The 19353-nt window shown below is 40.8% G+C and overlaps 3 protein-coding genes across 3 annotated transcripts; 1 reads left to right on the top strand and 2 right to left on the bottom strand.

The window, feature by feature from the left end:
- Nucleotides 1–490: 490 nt before the first annotated feature.
- rdh12 (retinol dehydrogenase 12) lies at nucleotides 491–5594 on the bottom strand. Its single transcript, XM_030770966.1, has 7 exons — nucleotides 5426–5594; nucleotides 4326–4444; nucleotides 3913–4068; nucleotides 3526–3630; nucleotides 3140–3349; nucleotides 2683–2872; nucleotides 491–2205 (listed from the first exon to the last, which is right to left on the bottom strand). Exons 1-7 carry the CDS (start codon nucleotides 5500–5502, stop codon nucleotides 2103–2105), a joined length of 960 nt encoding a protein of 319 aa, XP_030626826.1. The 5' UTR covers nucleotides 5503–5594; the 3' UTR covers nucleotides 491–2102.
- A 692-nt stretch (nucleotides 5595–6286) lies between these two features.
- vti1b (vesicle transport through interaction with t-SNAREs 1B) lies at nucleotides 6287–10894 on the top strand. Its single transcript, XM_030770965.1, has 6 exons — nucleotides 6287–6494; nucleotides 7554–7612; nucleotides 7900–8094; nucleotides 9268–9441; nucleotides 9702–9763; nucleotides 10126–10894. The coding sequence occupies exons 1-6, from the start codon at nucleotides 6398–6400 to the stop codon at nucleotides 10217–10219; spliced, it is 681 nt and encodes a 226-aa protein (XP_030626825.1). The 5' UTR covers nucleotides 6287–6397; the 3' UTR covers nucleotides 10220–10894.
- Nucleotides 10895–14244: 3350 nt separating this feature from the next.
- On the bottom strand, nucleotides 14245–19260 carry arg2 (arginase 2). Its single transcript, XM_030770964.1, has 8 exons — nucleotides 19150–19260; nucleotides 18966–19038; nucleotides 16137–16311; nucleotides 15729–15888; nucleotides 15307–15401; nucleotides 15013–15117; nucleotides 14717–14853; nucleotides 14245–14435 (listed from the first exon to the last, which is right to left on the bottom strand). The coding sequence occupies exons 1-8, from the start codon at nucleotides 19258–19260 to the stop codon at nucleotides 14245–14247; spliced, it is 1047 nt and encodes a 348-aa protein (XP_030626824.1).
- Between the last annotated feature and the right edge of the window lie 93 nt (nucleotides 19261–19353).

Below are 19353 nucleotides of genomic sequence, written 5' to 3'. Positions count from 1 at the left end.
TTTGGAGTTCATCTATAACTAGTGACGGCATAAAAGGAAAATGAAATGTCATAGTTTTGGCACTGTCTGAAAGGAAACGCTGCAAGCTGTGCATTCGGTTATGTTAAAGACTGAACTGTGTTAGCTGCGTTTTATTCAGTTTTTCTACTCATGCCTCATTGTCAAAGGGAAACTGGACACTACACAGCAATCCAGTTGTCAGGGCATTAATAAAATCATGGAATATATTGTATTGACACAGAGGATATAGAAAGGGATCCTGTGCAGAACTAAAAAACTGAAGTGGCTTTCGATGTAATTATTCAGTTGTATTAGATGAATACTCTGACAAGTAATCTATAACATAAAAATGCAACAGTTGTTTTAGAGACGTGTTTTGACATAATACTCTCCCAGAGCTTGGAATTCTTTTTGAACAAATGTGCACTGTCTTGCAATGTTGCCCAATAGTCTTTTGGAATCTGTGTGTTTAGATGTGTGTGTGTGTGTGTGTGTGTGTGTGCGCGTGTGACTGTTTTTCCCCCTCCTGTGAATGTGACAATGTGTGGATGAGCTTACTTCAGTGTTTAATGGTCTCCTCCCTGACCTGTGTGAATACTAAAGCTAATTTGTGTCTAAATGAGTTATATGTTTATAAATGTTTAATATTCACGTGTTTGCCTTCAATATGTCGATCAATCAGTTAAAGGGGAAACAACATCTAAAGGGAACTGATTTTTTTTTTCTGTATTCTAAAGCACATCCTCTGCCACATTTGGAAAAAAATTTGTGCTTTAACCCCGTTTACAATATGCATATACATATTAATATATATCAGACTGTTACAGGGTTTATACCATCAAATGGCTTCACTTTCCTTTTTAAAAAACTGTAATACAGCAATGCATTCTTTAAAACTATGTTTATCAAAATGGCCTTTTTAAATATTTCAGTATCATTGCTTACAACTATAGAGCTAGTCTCCACTTTCCCCCAGTGTGCTGGAACAGCAGTTACCAATCAGAGCACTATGCAGTCAGCATGCGCGCGCGCGCGTGTGTGTGTGTGTGTATGTGTGCGAATGCAGGCGTGTGTGAGAGATTTGTGGATGAATGTTCCTCGCAGTCTCCCACTACTTGGACTGATAGTCCTATTAGTATTGCACTTTAGTGGCACTGCCAGCACACCTGAGTTACACATATCTCGAAAAAATTACTCACACGCTAAACACATAATAAAACCTAATTCATGACAAAAAACATCTCAGATTTCAAAACGATACCTTAATGTGTGATTCCTCATCTCCGAATGAAATCATTTTGGAAGGTGTCTCCAACTGAATATTACCAACTGTTGTCAGTTAATGAACTTAATGAAATCATTAAAGATAAATGTGTTACCAGATTGATATGCAAATTATGGTCTGTAATTCTGGTGACGGTTACAGTACTAATAAAGTAGTAAAGAATCATTGTAATGTCTCTGCTTATGTGCAGACAACCAGAAAAATAACATCAAAAATTAAGAAATCCAGTGTGTTTTTCCTCACAATATATATACTGAAATATTCAAACATGATCATGAGTGTAAAGATAATAAAAGGCATGTTCACATTTGTATAAAAGACTTGAGTTTTAAGCAGCTTCACAAGGACTGCTGTAGTGGGTATGATAAAGAAGCAGCATTTAAACAGACAGGTTGAAGATGAAAACCCCTCAAAAAAAACCCAAACCCTAATAATCCATACATTAACGAAAATCAAAATGACAAAGTGATGCCACCCATAATGCAGTTCTCTGTGGGCTAAGCTCTTAAGAGTAATGTTACCACATAGCCTCCACAGGTTCACTCCATAAAGTATGGTCACCCTGTTGCTGATGCGACACACCACAGTATGACCAAGGAACACTGGCAAATGGTAGAACTCGGAAGAGGGGGAAAAAACTGAAATGAAAACTAAATGTGTTTATGTTTAAGGACAGGGGTGGTGGAGGTCTGAGTGTATGGTCTCGAGAGAGCATATGAAAGCAGGACAAAAATTGGCAAGTGATCAACTCGAATGAACTTCGAGAACGGATGAACTGAAAGATGAGAAGAGATATGAGGACAAGTCAAATGGGGTCTCAGTCCCACTCAATGCCCAGCAGTTCACAGCTGACGTCCCAGAGTTTGCGTGCCGTCTCTTCGCTTCGACCCTGAGGGGCCACGAAGGCAGGAGCACAGTCACTGGAAGAGAGAGAGGAAATGTTCATGAGAGTGTTGTTCTTGCATTTGTACTGAAGGGTAATAAACCACACGTAATATGTCACAATTTCCGTAACCCTGTGTAAATGATCTAAACCGAGAGTGGTCCCTCTGTCTTTCTACAGAAACTAATCTTTCAACAGAAAGTCAAAATTAACACAAAATAGTGAAACCTTAACGAAAGAGGTTTTATATAATCCATATTTTCACTAGAGAAGGGTTTGGGGCAGTAAATACTTGATAACACAAGGCACTTAACCCCCAACTGCTCCCTGGGTGCAGGTATGCTGCCCCCCACGTGCTGAGTGGTCGTGTGTGTGCTCAATAAGGATGTGTGGTGTGTAAGGATGGGTTACATGCAGAGGTCAAATTCACTGCTCACAGTGTGTGTGTGTGTGTGCGCGCGATCACGGAGATTTAATCTTAATCTTTAATCTTCTTTTTCGACGGCTCTCTCACCTGAAATGTTTCCCAGAGATAGACTGGAGCTCTTCAGCCACAGAGCAGTAGATGGAGGTCTGTGCTCCCTCCCGAGGGGTCTTCACAAACAAGGAAAAGGCCGTGAACAGTAGAGTCATGATGGTGGAGTGCCGAAGCAGATCTGTGTGAACGGACCCTGGGTGCACCGAATTCACCGTCACATTGGAACCTACACGGTGATGTCAAAAGTTGGGGTAAAACATTTATTCGTGGGCTCCTCTGAGGACAGAATAGGTTGTCAAGGAGACCAATGAAACCATCACAATGTTAAGCACTTTCTACTGCTTGGCATTCTTCGCTGGATGCTCTGCCCTGATGGATTCTTATTGCACATGCTCATATTCAGGACAACATAAACAATTTGCTTAAACGGCTGACACAGCATTTAACAGTAAAGTTAGTTTTTTTTTTTTCTTTGGTCCAACTAGCAGCATACCTCTGAGCCTGCGAGCTAGTTCGCGTGTGAAAAGCACATTGGCTAGCTTGCTCTGGCAGTAGGCAAGGCCACTATTGTAGCTCCCCTGGCTGTGCAGGTCGTGGAAGCGGATCCAGCCAAAGTTGTGGGCTAAAGAGGAAACTACCAAGATACGTGACGGGGCACTGCGCTTCAGCAGACCAATCAGGAGGTATGTCAGCAGAAAGTGACCTACAGAGGGAAATAAGAACAAAGTTTCAATCTGATTAACTAGCTGATATGTAGAAGTAGTATCAACAATTTGTGAGTATGTTCTCGGTGGGGGTTCTTTGTGCATTTGAACCATTCATACATCTGTTGCCAGAAGTGAGTGGAATTATCGCCATGTCAACCAACTCTACACTCACCAAGGTGATTGACACCCAGCTGCATTTCAAAACCATCTGCAGTTTTCATGTAAGGGCACATCATCACTCCTGCATTGTTGATTAGGACATGCAGTTGATTCACCTCTGTTGACAGAAGAGAAAGAAGTGAAGAAAGAAAAGTTTGTTTTATGGCTTTGTGAGTAATAAAGAAATAGAGAAAGTTCAACTGATTGAGCCTGGATTTAAGTTTGACTCCAACCTTTCATGTTCAGTTACTGTGAAGCGATAAGTGCTTATTGGTAGATATATTTGCACAAATAAAAAGCCATTTGGCTGTTTTTCATGAGTAAGGAGTTATCAGTTTCAAAGTTACAGTTTAGTTATGGAAGTGGTCTAATGATTAGTTTAGGTCCTGAAGAGTGGTACCTCTGAGGAACTTCTGGGCAAAGGCTCTTATGGAGCGTGTATCGGCCAGGTCCAACTCCCGCACCTCCACCTGAGCTCCTCCAATCCTTGTGCGGATCTCCGCCGCCACCTCCTCACCCTTCTCAACATCACGGCATGCCATGATCACACGGGCACCTGTGGTCAGAGACTCGCAGTCTTTCTCTACTCGAAACAGTCGCTTCAGTATGGCTAAACAAACAACTCTGTAAACGGTATATTTAGATAATAAAACCCTTTGATTCCTTGCTTTGCTCTAGAGAAGTAAAAGCATGCCACATTTGGGAACCAAAATCCATTTCCTGATGGGTACAATAAAGAGCCCAGCACTTTTTGTTTTTAACTATGGTACTGCAGTGTTACATAGGCCACTGAAAGGATTTTTACTGTCTTACCACGTCCAGCAAGGTCCAGCGCAGTTTCCTTTCCGATACCCCTGTTTGCTCCTGTGATCAGCACAGTCTTCCCATCCAGCCTCGCCTGGGATAGACACACTCCTCCTCCAGCATATTTCCTGCAAAGCCACAATCAAACTTGGGATCAGAGCCCTCACTAATCGCGGCTAAATACTGCCAATGTCAGTGCTTTTCAGCCAAAGCATACCGTTGATTCTATGGCTTTATTACAACATTGTAATACCGATGCAATTTTTCATTCACTTCACCATAATATTATGTAATATTGACATGGCACCAAAAGGTACCAGTACAACTGTAGGGTGAACACGTGAATTCTGAACTCTGCTGTAAAAGCTCCCATTGGAAGGGAATTGGAATATATGATGTGACAGTCGTATACATCTCTAGTAAAAACAGTTATGGGATTCAAAGTGAATTCGCACTTTCAATGGAGTACCAGTGTCGCATTTCTTCGTCGTTACTGGCTGATAAATACACAATGTTCTCCCGCAAAATAATTAAACACATGCAGATAACCATTAGTACTTCAATGTCAAGTCATACGCCCTAAGTACTGACACGCCACCAATCAACTGCAACCAATGACACTGTGAACGGAAAATACATACGATATAACTCCGCCTATGTGCAGAGCCCATTGGATGAGATTCGAAGCAGATCATATGCAGAGCGGAGGCGGTTACTATCCTAGTCAAACATCTCCTGTGCTCAGTGCACATTTGCTTTATTAAAATACGAATAATTGTCATCAGCTTCAGGTTTTTTGGGTTTTTTTTTTTTGAGAAATATGTGGTTCTGCAATGTATTCAGCTGAGACCGTATTAAACTGTATAACCGTATACACTTTACACACCAGTGCACTAATTTCGCTTTGTCGCAAATATATGGATATTTCACATTATTGTTTCCAAGTGTTATCAAATATTTACTGTTTGCACTTCGTTTCTCAGTCCGTTTCTCACATAATGTCTCCATACAGCCCCTATTACCTGCTATATGAAATTAAGAATTAAGGATGTAAACTCCCGCTACATCGTACTGTCCACTGACATACCACTAAACTAGGAATAACCCACCTGATGTGCGGGGCGAACAGAATCATTAGCAGCACGACGACCCCGAATCCTGCTAGTATCCATACGATCGTCATCATGCTAAACGTCTGTTCTGATGTTCCTGAGTATTAGAGTGTGACAAATTCTTGCCTACACTGTGGCTTAGTGCTTGTATGAAAACTGCCTTTTGCTCCCGATGCTCGCAATACAGCTGTGATGTTCTTTAAATTGCATCATGGGATTGTAGTTTTCTCCCTTGCTGAAGCAGTCCTCATAATTGATTGACCCGTTTATGGTTATTCGGTCTTGGAAGACGCAAGTAATAACAGACTTCCACATTTGTTTTACCATAACCACACGCTATCTAATTCTGTAACAATGCTGTTAGTCTTTTTTTAACTGAAATATTGGTCTGTAATTTAATCATTATAAGATTATATACTCGACTATTAAGCGCTCTGTATTAGTCCATAGCTTTAGCGCCATTTATTTGAACGGCAAATGTGATTAAAAAGTGATACTCATAAACTGCTGCAAACTATCATTACAATATAATATGTTTGTTTAAGACAGTCTTGCAACAAAAACTTCAGAGACCATAGTGCATCAGTCCATGATGGCCGCCTTTCGCATGCCTAAATAGAATGCTCCGTAGTTAAGTCAGAAAAATGAAATTGTGATTTTTCATTTCAGTTGCCTTTGATTACAACTATGAGAAGACTCTACGTTTATTGTAGATATTATTTGCTGTTATTCCATAAAATACTTTGAGTTCTGATCTATATTGTGTGATGAACGGCAATTGATCGGTCACACATGATCACAAGGTCCGGTCAGGAAGCGTCAGTTTCTTGTCTCGAGGATCTTGTTATTGCTGAAAAAACTAAGCTGTTTTACAAATCTAATCCTGTACTTTCGAACATTATTTGTCACTTCTTATCCATTTTGGATTTAGCGAGAAGGCTTAATAATATCAACTAAAATAACGACAAAATGTCGTCGGAGGAATTTGAGAAGCTTCATGAGATCTATAAATCCTTGTATGAGGAACTAAAACTGATGCCTGAACGAGTGTTGCGGTGTCACGGAGGTAATTTTAAGTTAATTACATCAAATAACTTTCATGCAGATCAGTTATTGACAGCTTAAAGTAGACTTCAGTAACGTCAACCAGATGACTTGCAGGAAAATTGTTGAATAACGTGGGAACTGTAACAAAGCGCCGTATGATCGATTTTCGTTGACACTGGACAGCAGTTACAGTGCCAAGGTTGATCATTTTTGGTGGTGATTTTCTCATTCTTGGGTTCTGTAGGTGATGCACTGGGGACAACCACACATTTTCGCTGTAGAACCAGTGGATTTAGTTCGGCCGATCAAATGCCTTTTGATAAATACATTTGTTGAATGAAGATATGTTTGTGGTCGCTTATGGATAAAATAGCTTCTCAGGTCAGTCATCAGAATTGGACTTTTGAGTTTCTCCAGTCCAGGCAGCCGGCCGATATTCGCACTTACAGATTTCCGATCGATCTATAAATGTGCTCTTTCCAGTCGGTGACAGTGCGATTTGTTAAATACACAAAAATAAAGCTCAGAATGTCACGGTGAATATATTTCACATCCATTGAAATGTGCGCTTTCTTCATACAGACGATGCTTTTCGGTTGCACAGGTTACATTATGTAGTCTAGGTGTGTTTGAAACGCTATTTGAAAGCAAATGATACAAATGGAGGATGGTGTAAGACTATGGGAGGAGTCAAGACCCACCACGCGCAATGACCCCCTTATCTACGAAAACAAAGTTTGTTGTTGATACAAAATTACTGAAAGGGTTCAAATATCAGGTCCAAATTTGTCCCCAGCCTTTGCAGGAAGTTAACATAGCTGATTGCCATCATTTTATGTCCATTTATGTGCAATCTCCACGCAAGTCTTAACTCCTCAAAAAACATCTTGAAATTCAGAGCTGTACTCTTTCCTCTCAAATGAATTCAGGAAATAATGGAATACTCCGTCCATCAGGTTACTGTGTACTCTTTGGCATTCAGAGTAAGAATGGATTGTTAAACAGTTTTAGTTTGTTGTTCTCTTCAAGTATTCTGGCCGTTGCTTTGGTCAGTGTATTTTATTTATGTCTTTTCCAGAGGAGAAGAAGAGGCTGGTGAGAGTCTTTGATGAGAGATTGGGGGAGGCAGAGGAAGTGGTATGCATATTTAAATTTCTCACTGGCCAGTTTTGAGGTGGAAGTTTTCACCACAAAGAACTTCAGATATTTGAAAGATTGCATGTAGACTGGTCCTTCTGTTTGAAAATGGGTATTTATTTTCTCCAATGTCGGTGTGTTACACCAGGGGGCGACAGAGCACCATAATGTCTCTAACCGACAAGTCTCGAGTCACAAACAGCTGAAAGCATTACGTAATATGTAAACCAAAGCAGTCATGGTTTCCACATGACTGTGTTTTAAGTTCATGTGTGTTGAATCCCCAGCTGCAGGGCATGGAGAAGGAGCTGATGTACGCACCCTCCTCCTTCAGGAACCCCATGTCCACGAAGGTGCGACTGTACCGCAGAGACCTTGGGAAGCTCCAGAGAGACATAAGGAGCTCAGAACCAGGCCAGGGTTTCTCTGGCCACCCAGGAGACAGCAGGCAGGGACTGTATGCCGCAGATAATGACCACAGTGTGAGTGTTAATCATTTAAAGATGTCACCAGAGACAGGGTTCAGCTAAGTACAGGGAGGCTGTACACAAATGATAGGTTGAAGACATTTCAAGTTTAATTTTAGAAGCTCTACTTCAGTGGACGTTGCCAGTTCATATAAATATAAAAATTTTGTCAGATGTCGCTGCATTTTAGGCCTAGTACTTTATTATGTCCAGTTAAGGGTAGAATGGCATTTAAATTTACGTGACTTGCCTGCCGGCTGAGTGTTATGTCACAAAGCAGGTTACAAATATTCAGAATTTTTTTAAAGTTAGTTGGCCTCACCAAACTACATGTTCCCATCTGGGATTGATTACACAGTGGAAGTTGACAATAAATTTTCGCAATCTAGCTGAGTGCAAAGTTAAATGAAGATGGGTGGATCGCTGACAGTGCAAAAACTGAGAAAATCAGGGCAGTCTCCTTCGGCTGTAAAGAGGAAATAAATTCCTAATGCGATAATGCGATACTAAGTGCCAAGATCAAAAGTAGCTGACCACGTAAATGTATAAATTCCAACATGTACAATAATAAACACTTAATAAAGTAGTCACCTAATGTAATTAGTGTTGTTACTATTTAATTTAAAGGGCATATTTAGTTGTTCTTTTGACTTCTTTTCCGTTTGTGATATTTTATATAAGTGTTAAATATACTTGTTGTATACCTCGTTATGTGAGAACTGGGTTACTCTGGATTTTAAAAAAGAGCATGACGTCAGGATTCTTAGAATTCTGATTTGTCAACTAAATACCCTCAGGCGCAGGTTAGGTGGGGAGCATAAGTTTCCATAGCAACGTAGAGACAAAACAGTAATCCACCTCACAGCCACCATCGACCCTCAGTAGAACTAGATGTCAATTCACTTATCAGTGAATCACACTTTGTCGTGTACACCTCTGAAGCACTTGAAAGTTACGAAATTCCTTTCATATTTTGTTTCATGATGTAAGGCTTCAGCTCAGGAGAAAAGAGTTACAGATTTTTTGGCATACACACCTCTCAGTCAGCATGTACATTACGAAACCGTAACTGTGTGCATTGTTCCAGTTTTATTTTGTACTTGTCCTCTGCACTGCCCCTTGTACTTTTTCTGTTTTTTATTTTTCAATTACGTTCACATGATCGATATGTTTGCTCTCATCAAACAGACATATATGCAGTCCCAGCGTGCCTTGCTGATCCAAGGAACAGAATCCTTGAACAGTGCTTCGCAGAGTATTGAGCGCAGCCAACGAATCGCCGCAGAAACCGACCAGATCGGTGCCGACATTATTGAGGAGCTCGGAGAACAGAGGGAACAGCTTGACCGCACACGAGACCGGGTGAGACAGAGAAAGAGAGAAAGAAAAAAGTCAGGGAAAGATTGACAAGAAAAGTTTGCGAGTTTTAGAAAAGAGAGTTGAAAGAGAAAGGAAACAGTTGTATAAACTGACTGATGGAAGGAGGGATGGTTTCACAAGATGTTTTGTACATGACGCTACAGTGAGTCGCAGAGAATATGTGCCTCACTGCTTTTGTAACCTAAATAGTCCCACAATCTGGTTTAATCCTGTCTACTTCCTGTTGTGCTTTACCCGCCCAGCTAATTAACACTGGTGAGAACCTCAGCCGAAGCAGGAAGATTCTACGCGCTATGTCACGAAGGTGAGTTGCGTCAGCAAGTTCTGCTTTGAAGTTTTGAAACATGTGATCTGTAGAAACTTTTTTGTCTTTCTACATTGCGTCTAGAACATTCTGTACTTTTCACAAAAAAACTTTGGCAATGTCCAGTCTGTTCTGCAACACATTCTTTGATGGTCACTCCTCAGATCTGCGATTCTGCCTGAGTATCTGTAAGTTTCAGGTAGTGCACAAGATACGTCTTGGTATTTGATGGCACAGTGGCAAATTGTCTGAAATATTTTGCTCTCACTGGAGCGGTGGTTAAGTTGTTTTTACAGTAACCACTGCTCTCAAATGGTTTCCTGTCTAAATGAGACCACCTGCCCTGTTTTTTTCTCTCACAGGCTGATGACAAACAAACTACTGCTCTCTGTTATCATTCTCATGGAACTGGCCATCCTAGGAGCTGTGGTGTACCTCAAGTTCTTTCGTAAATAAGGAACACGCGTCGTCAAAAGAGCAACACGGCCTACGTGTGTTTGGTCTCTCCTCCTCTCCCGTCTCCTCCACTTCTCACCTTTTTTTTTTTTTTTCTTTTTGGCAACATCATGAGGTGATATCCTCCATCGTTCACCAAGCTTGACTTGAAACAACAGCATGTTGCCACAATAGACTTTTATCTTCTTTCCACCTCTGTCACTCTTCCGCAACTCTTCCTCTGTGCGGGAGTCACGTTAGAGGTCAAGGAGCAGAGAGGGTCTTTTCCTACTCTGAGGAAAGTGGAGACGGTTCCATGTACCCACCTCACATGGAAGGAAAACATTTAGATACTGATCTCAATGGATTTTCACTATGCTCTTTGATTTAGCTGTGGAAACTCATGTGACTGAGCCATGCTTGCCATGGAGAGACATGTGCAGTTTATTTTAAACCCTTCCTCTGATGCCTTAGACCACAGGATGGAAGGCAATTCAGAACTTGCTTCAGTGGTTCCTGAAGAGCACCACTTGTGAAGCTGGCCTCTTACAAGGAGCTGGACAGAGTCCTAGTGAAATGTATATCTGAGTATGAACTTGACTCAAGTGTTAATCTTTTTAGCACTAATCAACTACTTAGCTAGAGTTACAGTGTAACTGACCTTGTAAAGTAATGTGATTTTTTTTTTAAACTTCTGAATTTTGCTCTGTATTTCACCGCTTAAAAGAGGTGTTGTTATATAATATTAAAAAACATAGCTAATGGTTATTCCTGTGTTTGACCTTGAAAAAGAGAGAGAGAGAGAGAGTGTGTGTGTGTATTTGTCTATTTATGTGTGTGTTTTCACCCTTGTGCTGCATGTGTGACATGGTCACAGTAAATGACAAAAGCAAGGAACGATGCCCAGTGGAACCAGAATAAACTAGAATGAAACAAAGATGTGATTGGTGAGTAACACATACAGAGAAAGGGGATCGGTCAGGATAACCAGGAAAAGAAGAAAAAAAAAAAAGTCAATGTTTCATGAAAGTGCACTCAGAGGACAACTGCTAGTGTGAAATGACTTCATGTGTATGTGATAAGTACTATCTAAACAGCCTGTAACGCTGACCTCCTGTTTCAGCTGAATCGCTGTCCTAAGATGACTGGAACATTCTCTTTCTTCTGTAGCTTTAACAACAAGCTTTTTACCCTGATATGGCTGACACACCGTATCTGTATGCAGGTCTAATGTTCCAAAACATGTTTGTACAGGAATCTGTGTGCCTACTATAGGACATTTTCAGCATCCCTTTTCAAATGTTTTGCTTTTGATGTCCTGACCAGACATGGAGTTCGGGTTTCAATTTAAATACTCATTTAATTGAATTAACTTCAGTTAGAAAAGGCTAGACCAGAGGATGTGTATAACATTTCAAAAATGTTGCACATGCTGTGGAAATTTGTAGTTGACAGGTTTAATGTATGTGAGTTATACTCTCTCTCTCTCTCTCTCTAGTTCAGGTTGTCCCTCCAAACTGGATGACTGAGCGTGTGGTAGCTCAGTAGGCTTTTGTTGCCAAAACTGGTCTAAATGTGCATTTGATATTTTTAGCAGTCCAAACCCTGGCCTGCACAATTACTTAGTAAACTCATTACTGAGTCCTGTTTGAAGCATTAGTTCAGTGGAGACTTGTCTGTATGCTTCAGTGGCTCCTGAAGAGCACCACTTGTGAAACTGGCCTCTTACAAGGAGCTGGACAGAGTCCTAGTGAAATGTATATCTGAGTATGAACTTGACTCAAGTGTTAATCTTTTTAGAGAGTTACAGTGTAACTGACCTTGTAAAGTAATGTGATTTTTTTGTAGACTTCTGAATTTTGCTCTGTATTTCACTGCTTAAAAGAGGTGTTGTTATATAATATTAAAAACATAGCTAATGGTTATTCCTGTGTTTGACCTTCAGAGAGAGAGAGAGAGTTTTTAGTTGAGTACTCTGAACACCGAACCTACAAATTATTCAAAGCAACTGTTCATTAACACGAACTTATATTAAATTATAGCATTAAAGTAGCATGTAAAATAATACTCTTCAAATTCACTTCTGCTTGATAACTAAGTTCTTTGATCACCATATTCCGTAAACTCGGGAATGATTTATCATGTACTCAGAGAACAGAAAGGCGAATGTCAATATTTATTACTACGGTTAAATTCAAACGAATAAGTCTACTGAACAAAATGGGTTTTAGGTGTAAGTACGGCACACTACCTTAGTAATGTGCCTTGGTGGGGGGCGGGCGCCTTGCGCATCGACAGAGGATGTAGGGACCACGGGGAGGGGGTCGAGTCGAGGACGATCATCGGATTTCTTGAATGCGCTGTATGGCCAGTTGACCGACTTACTAGAAGCGCAAGGTGTTGGGTTTTTATCTGATCTCACGAGGGGGGGCATGCTATCCCTTTTCGGGCTTCCTCTAGAAGAAAGAAATGCTCCTCGCAGCTTGGATTGTTTTAACTGGAACTCACTTTAGCATTTTTAAACACCCGTCTCTAACCATCTAATAACACAAGCCTAATTGTTTCCGCGAAATTCTACAGTTTTTAGAGATACTGGATATAGTTACTCGTGCACTTTGCATTAATTGGAGCTTCCGAAAACTTTGCTTAACTGGTTTCCACCACATTGCAAGGTGGTAACGGGGCTTTTTCCAAGTTAATGCCCGAAATTATTTTAGAATGAGGCGTGGACTAATTGTTATTTTATTGTATGTATTGTATGCGGCCTACACGTGAGTGGAAGAATGTGGATTCAAATGTTGGCGCCATCTAAGATGGTTTCGCCACAGGGTGCTACCCTCTGAAGTGATCTGGCCTTCATGGTAATTTACTCGACAACCTATGGCCAAATCGTACAGACGGTGCTACAGTGATCTTTGCTATGGATGACGATGAGGGATTTTTTTGCTGTTGCAAATTATCTTGTATGTAGACTATATGTGTGGGTGGATGGGGATATCACAATTAGAGAAACATTTCTCTCTCCTCCAACTGATGCCCGACATCGTCATTCAAGAGTTTATTAGGTAACACTTTTTTTTCCAAAGCAAACAGTTCAACCTGCCAATCAACAACTAAAACAAAACACATTGTTCAAATGAGTTACACAGGTAATGTTTTTCTGGCTAGCTGTTTGTCATTTTAAAACAGGACTGTTGGTTTTGAACCAAGGTTTTGAGTATATTTGGCATGCTGAAATACAGAAGTGAAATGCTGTTCCATCCTTTTCTCAATGCCTGTATATAATGTACTACAAAAAAGAAATGCCAAGGACAAAAAACTCACCATGTTCACAAAGGCTACTCATAGAATAAAGTATTAATTATTATTATTATAGTAAAAACTAGAAACTATAAAAAGCATCACAATTGTAATTTACATACATAAAACCATACCTGGTCCGAAAGTGCAAACATTTTGTCAAAGAAAAAAACAACAACAACAACAACAAAAAACTCACTGTCAGTCTGCTTATTATTTGTCGCAGACGTCTACTGGTTATAAGTCTGGGTCTTACCAGACATAGTCAAGGTCATGAGATTGACAATCATAATACATTTTCTTTCTTCTCTTTTTTGAAGCAGCTTCATCTGCATTGCATGAGCTAAAAATTAGATTTTAGGAGGTGCAATATCTTTGCCTGATAGCTGTGCCAGCCTATTTCAAATGCAAATAAATATTTCATATGACAAATTAGAAGTAGAAGGACAATTAAAGATTGAAGATTGTTCGCCAAGCTCTCAAACGCAGCCCTCCACAATATTAGTGTAGCCCCCCCCCCTTATGTAAGCCCTTTGTTTCCATATCACTGTAAGTATAGTCTTTCTCTGACCTAACTCAGCACTGAGTGATACGACACCAGCAGAGGGGGAGAAAAGTTACGAGCTTCTTAATTCATGATTCCAGTGTTGTGTCCGTGCAGACAATATTCGCTTGTTCATTTAAAAGTCTGGAATGCTGAGTGGTCAATTGCCCTGCAAAAAAGTCCTCAGTGTTCCGTTGCAGCCCTACAGGCGTAGCTGTTCCGTATCCTCTTTGGGTGCAGGGATTTCCCGGAAGGCCGCGTGCGCGCCCTCTCGCGTCTGTCCGAGGGATGAGGCTATGACGTCCACAGCCAAGCTGGCAGTGGCCTCCACGGCCTCAGGGCCTGCTGCTAGGGTTGGATTCACCTCCACCAGGTCCATGGCTGAAAGTAGCCCTGTAACAAACACAGTTGTCATCAGAATCAGCGTAGCATTTTTTTTCCAACTGTTTTTATTGTTTTGTTCTTGCTGTAGTGCATAATCTTCCTGGGATGCTCTCTCTAGGATGACTTGTTAATTAATAATTTCATTTAATAATTTTGTTGAGCTGTACTTGGATCATGTACACTAGTTCTTGTTACCAAATATGCAGTGACGGCAATGGTGACAGATGTTGGAATACCCCTTAAAATGTTTTTAAGGATTTCTTCTTTATTTCTCATAAAGTCCTTCCTACCTGTGTTGTGGATCTCCTCTGTGATATAGATGCCCTCTCTGTATGTTAGCCCTCCGTTGACTGGTGTTCCAGTGGCAGGAGCCAGGGAAGGGTCAAAGGCGTCGATGTCAAAGCTCAGGTGAATTGGACGTTGTTTTCTGTTAGAAGGGTGTATCATTTTCAAAATTTATTCAAGTGGGTCTGAGTGTAAAGCAGTCTACACTTTGCCAGGTGTTTATAGCTAAACATCCAAACAGACCAATAGGGATCCTAATTATGCTGTTTATATATATAATCATTGCGTAACGTGTGCATACCTTGACAGAAGATGGTCTAATGTAACCTCCATAACCCTCTGAATGCCCATCCTATCAATGTCACGCATTGAAAAGTACTGGATTCCTAAATTCTTCAGAATAATACTATGAAAATAGAGAGAGAGAAAGAGAGAGAGAGAGAGATGGAAAATGTTGACACTGAAGTTGCACTTTTGTGTTTGATTTTCATTTTCTTCGCATGAACTGAAAGGAAAAGACTGTAGTAGCGGAACTGGATTGCAAAATGCCCTTTAACTGTATTGAGCACAAATTAGGATATCATATCATACTTACTGCTCACCGGGGTCCACATCTCTAAGGCCAATGTAGACCACGTCTCTTGCCGCCAGAAATGGCTTCATCCAAGAGAACCCCGGAACGTCTGGCATCTTTGGAAAATGTGCAGAGGAGAGATGATCAGCAACAAAAGAGGAAATGAGCGCACGAATGAAACAGCAGGTTTGGGTGACCCTTACACTCCAAAGTTGCATTCTTGTATGCTAATGTCAGCAAAGAAAATTCTGGCAAACTTCATAACATTCAAGAGCGGTGGAGCATGCACTGACATAGTTTGACTAATCTAGTTTGGAATACAGACTTGTTGAAACTTGAAAGAGAGAACGTTTTAGATTCCACAGCTGCGAAATAAAACAGACATATTATGTAACATGTATACTAGGTACACGTGACGTGCTTACAGTAGAGTAAGAATGTACCTTATCTTGCAGTTCTTTGAGCATGAAGGAAACAGATTGACCGTGGAGGTTTCCTGAAGGAGATGTCAATGGTGTGTTGATGTCAGCATGAGCATCCACCCAAATTAAACACAAGTCTGGACACTGCTGGGCATGGCCCGCCACTGAACCAATGGCCAAACTGTAGAGGTGGGTAAATGAATGGGTTTGTATTTCATCCATGTTACAAATACACTCTACAGTCAAAATGGTAGGCCTCCAATGTTTAGAGTGCAGTGAATACAGAAGAAGAAAGACCTAAAAGGTCTGATGGGTTGTTTGCATACCTAAAGGCTAAAAATGTTGGCTAAAATACTAAAAATGTGCAAATCCCTGAGATTTATATGGATATGAAATTAAAATGAAATAAATGATTGAGATTTTTTCTACCTGTGGTCTCCTCCTAGCATGACACTGGTGTGTCCAGCTCCAACGGCTCTGCTTACAGCACCAGACAGAAGCTGATTGGCCCGGCCAACGGTACGAGGGAAAGGGACATGCATGAAGTGCTCATCCTTCTCCAAATGCTGGAAGCTTAGATCTCCAAAATCGTGCACTGGATATTCTGTTGAATTTTAAAAAAAATGAGACAGGAACGGATGCTAATGTTTTATTTTGAGATGAAAAGATTAGGTCCACTTAGTGAGTTGGTGCTATTCCGTTTTACTTTTCAGTGACAGTTCCACTATTCCTCTTCCACTATTAGAGGTCCCCCACTCCCCTTCACATACACTTTCACTGACCTAGACTCCACCCCCTACTTCCCTGAACCATCTACTTCCCTGAACCAACCCTTTGGAGTGGCAGGCAAACTCTGCCAAGTGAAATGTCACTTGATCCCATTGGGGTGCTTGTCTGACTGTGCACTTTCCATATGCCCCCATTTCCCATCGTTCTCTGCTCGAGTTTCAAAGAGCCCAGACCACCCTATGTAAAGAGGTAAACACAGAGGAATTTGTGTGGAACTGGGGTACACAGCATAGCTGCTCATAGCTAATGCACAGGATGACTGAAGGGAAATGAAATAAACAAGTTGACAACTGGGCGCCCGACAGACAGAGGAGTGAATGAACTGCACTAAGTTGCTGGTGAGGGGTGTTGTATTACTCGTCTGGTCCATTAAAGGCATTAATGATGTATCCTACAGGCATCCTGACAAGAATAGATTGGAACATACCTGTTTAAATCATCAAAATTAGTAGCACCTATTGCCAAATTCATGTTTGGCACTATGGGCCAGAGTGTGGATTCACATGGACCATGCATGGACCAATGCATTCTGCAAGTGTGAGGTGCTTGATGGCAGCTAATTTGTCTTTAGAGACTATTCTAAGGTCTTTTTTGTGTGGTTTAACCAAATAATCTGCTTTCAAGTTCGTACTATTCAAGAGCTGAAATCCCTCAAATTTAGCATTTCACTCTCAGCATCGCCTGCAATCTTATTTATTTATTATTTTTTGATATATTTCCTTTAAGAGAAAAAATGTAAAAGATTGTTGCCACGTAAAAGATAATATCTGTATCACTTATGGCCACTATTCCACTCACCGAGATTTAGAGACATTGCATACACTGTATGAAATTACATATGATTTTAAATCTATGGCCTCTAGGCTCAAATAACGTCACCATGTAAGGTCCATATACCGCGTTATTTCTAAACCTGGGCAATGGAGACCATGTCATTCCCGTCAGTTTCACTGATGCAATAGTAACTTTCATTGCATCAAGCATGCGCTGGTCAGATTAAGTACAGCCGTTATGAAGCAGATCGTAATCACATTTTTCTGTACTTATCTCACTATGTAACATTAAAACGAGAGCTGTATGATCTCATGCCAATCTAAATAAGTGTGTCCGGTTAACGTCAACTGAGCCGCTGATTTGACAGTTTACCGCATCCATTGTTACAAACTGTCGTAGAGGTTTTATATTGTTATGGAATATAATTACAGATTGTTACAGAAGTTACATGTAATTGTAAATGGTCATAGATAAGATAGTGCCAAAAGTATGTCAGTCGCTCACATCCGGCGATGGACAAAACGTGGTCTAAAGATAGCTAGGACTCTCGTGTTACTGGATATGGGACCGTTGCGTAACCGCTCAAGGAGCCTATAGGCCCAGCGGCGCTATGTTTATATCTTACATAGCAGACGGGGTTTGTCGCTCTTTGTCATACAAGCTGAGGTTACGCTCTAGAAGTGACTTGCACATTCCACCGATGAACTTGAGTTTATCCGAGCTAGAGCCACCGATGAACTTGAGTTTATCCAAGCTAGGTGGCCGAGCACAATCGTGGCGATTAACAGAAGCCAGTTTTTTTGACAAACCTTAAAGCTTTGAGAACGTTATCACGCCTTTAGAATAAGTCTCTGATACAGATCACCTAAATTTTCACTTAGTCTGCTCGCGCGTTTTTATAGGCTAGGTTACGAACTGTTACCGATTTTCTGGTGATGTCAAGGCCATTTTTTCAGCCTGTAGTACAATTCGGCTACAGCTACACCATCTCTTTTGACCGCGCGTTTCACTCCGCGCATGTCTGCTGAAGAACTTTTTCATCCAAGGCACATGTCTATTGTCTAGGTCTGGGTGTACAGTAACTAAATCATGTTTTCTGCCGGTCAAATGAAAACATGTTACCTTTGTTGTCCGTGCTGAGAATAAATGCGTGCGTGTAGACATCATATAAAGTCGGCAGCGTTTTATCTCAACTTTCTATAAATACATTGTTTTAAATGTACTGTCGGTTACATAAGCTGAATACACGTGATTAAGGATTTCTTGTGAACACACACACACACACACACACACACACACACACACAGCAGACGCAGTCTATGATTTTGATTGAAGGGTTACAGACTTGCGTAGGTGGATATGACTGTGCCATAAATGAAGACTATGACGCAAAATCGCATCATCTTCCTGTGATTCCGACGATTATACCGAAACCAACACTTTAAGATAGCCGTATGCTCTATACAGGCAAATGCTTTAACATTCAGTAATCTTCATAAGACGTCAAATGGGATAAATTAACATTAAAACGTATTTTGATAATTACTAAAACATCCGACCCGGTTAATGTAGTCTGTCGAGATGATGCAACACAAAATACTTCCTTAATCATGATATCTGGTCGCCACGTGAAGCTTTGTGGGGTTTTGAGTCGATTTCAAAATTCACATATTATGGAATAGAAAAATCACTTACCCAAATTTGTTAGCCTTTCAACCAGACCGGCATCTCGGATGGCCTTTGGTCCATGTTCAACTCCTCTCCTTTTCTGTAAAGGAAACGTGGATGTCATTCATCTCAAGTTTTCAGTGAGGTCCGTAACTTTAGTCCAAAAGTCTGATATATTCATTTTTTCTTTTGAACTTGATTTTCGTCTTACCTGACCTTTGGAGAACGGAGCGCCGAGAATTGCGACAGAATGCGCACGATTCTGCTGACCAGAAGTCAGTGTTGATCGTAGTAAACGAGTGAATGGCCCTCTTAACGCCATAGCCGTAGACTTTGAAAGAAAATTAAAATTACAGAAAATGTAACAGTGAGGATAAGAGCTAACAGACTTCCCGAGGTAGACCCACAGAAGACT

The sequence above is a fragment of the Chanos chanos genome, chromosome 4 (assembly GCF_902362185.1).
Source record: "Chanos chanos chromosome 4, fChaCha1.1, whole genome shotgun sequence".
Taxonomy (NCBI): domain Eukaryota; kingdom Metazoa; phylum Chordata; class Actinopteri; order Gonorynchiformes; family Chanidae; genus Chanos; species Chanos chanos.
This window is presented reverse-complemented; position numbering and strand designations above follow the sequence as displayed.

Coding starts and splice junctions, on each gene's coding strand:
- rdh12 (XM_030770966.1), bottom strand. CDS start 5,502: ATGATGACGATCGTATGGATACTAGCAGGATTCGGGGTCGTCGTGCTG. Junction 2,873..3,139: donor ACTAGCTCGCAGGCTCAGAG/GTATGCTGCTAG, acceptor ATCACCGTGTAG/GTTCCAATGTGACGGTGAAT. Junction 2,206..2,682: donor ATCTCTGGGAAACATTTCAG/GTGAGAGAGCCG, acceptor TCTCTCTTCCAG/TGACTGTGCTCCTGCCTTCG.
- vti1b (XM_030770965.1), top strand. CDS start 6,398: ATGTCGTCGGAGGAATTTGAGAAGCTTCATGAGATCTATAAATCCTTG. Junction 7,613..7,899: donor TGGGGGAGGCAGAGGAAGTG/GTATGCATATTT, acceptor TTGAATCCCCAG/CTGCAGGGCATGGAGAAGGA. Junction 9,764..10,125: donor CTACGCGCTATGTCACGAAG/GTGAGTTGCGTC, acceptor TTTCTCTCACAG/GCTGATGACAAACAAACTAC.
- arg2 (XM_030770964.1), bottom strand. CDS start 19,260: ATGGCGTTAAGAGGGCCATTCACTCGTTTACTACGATCAACACTGACT. Junction 16,312..18,965: donor TGAAAGGCTAACAAATTTGG/GTAAGTGATTTT, acceptor AAAATTCAACAG/AATATCCAGTGCACGATTTT. Junction 14,854..15,012: donor TTAGACCATCTTCTGTCAAG/GTATGCACACGT, acceptor CCCTTCTAACAG/AAAACAACGTCCAATTCACC.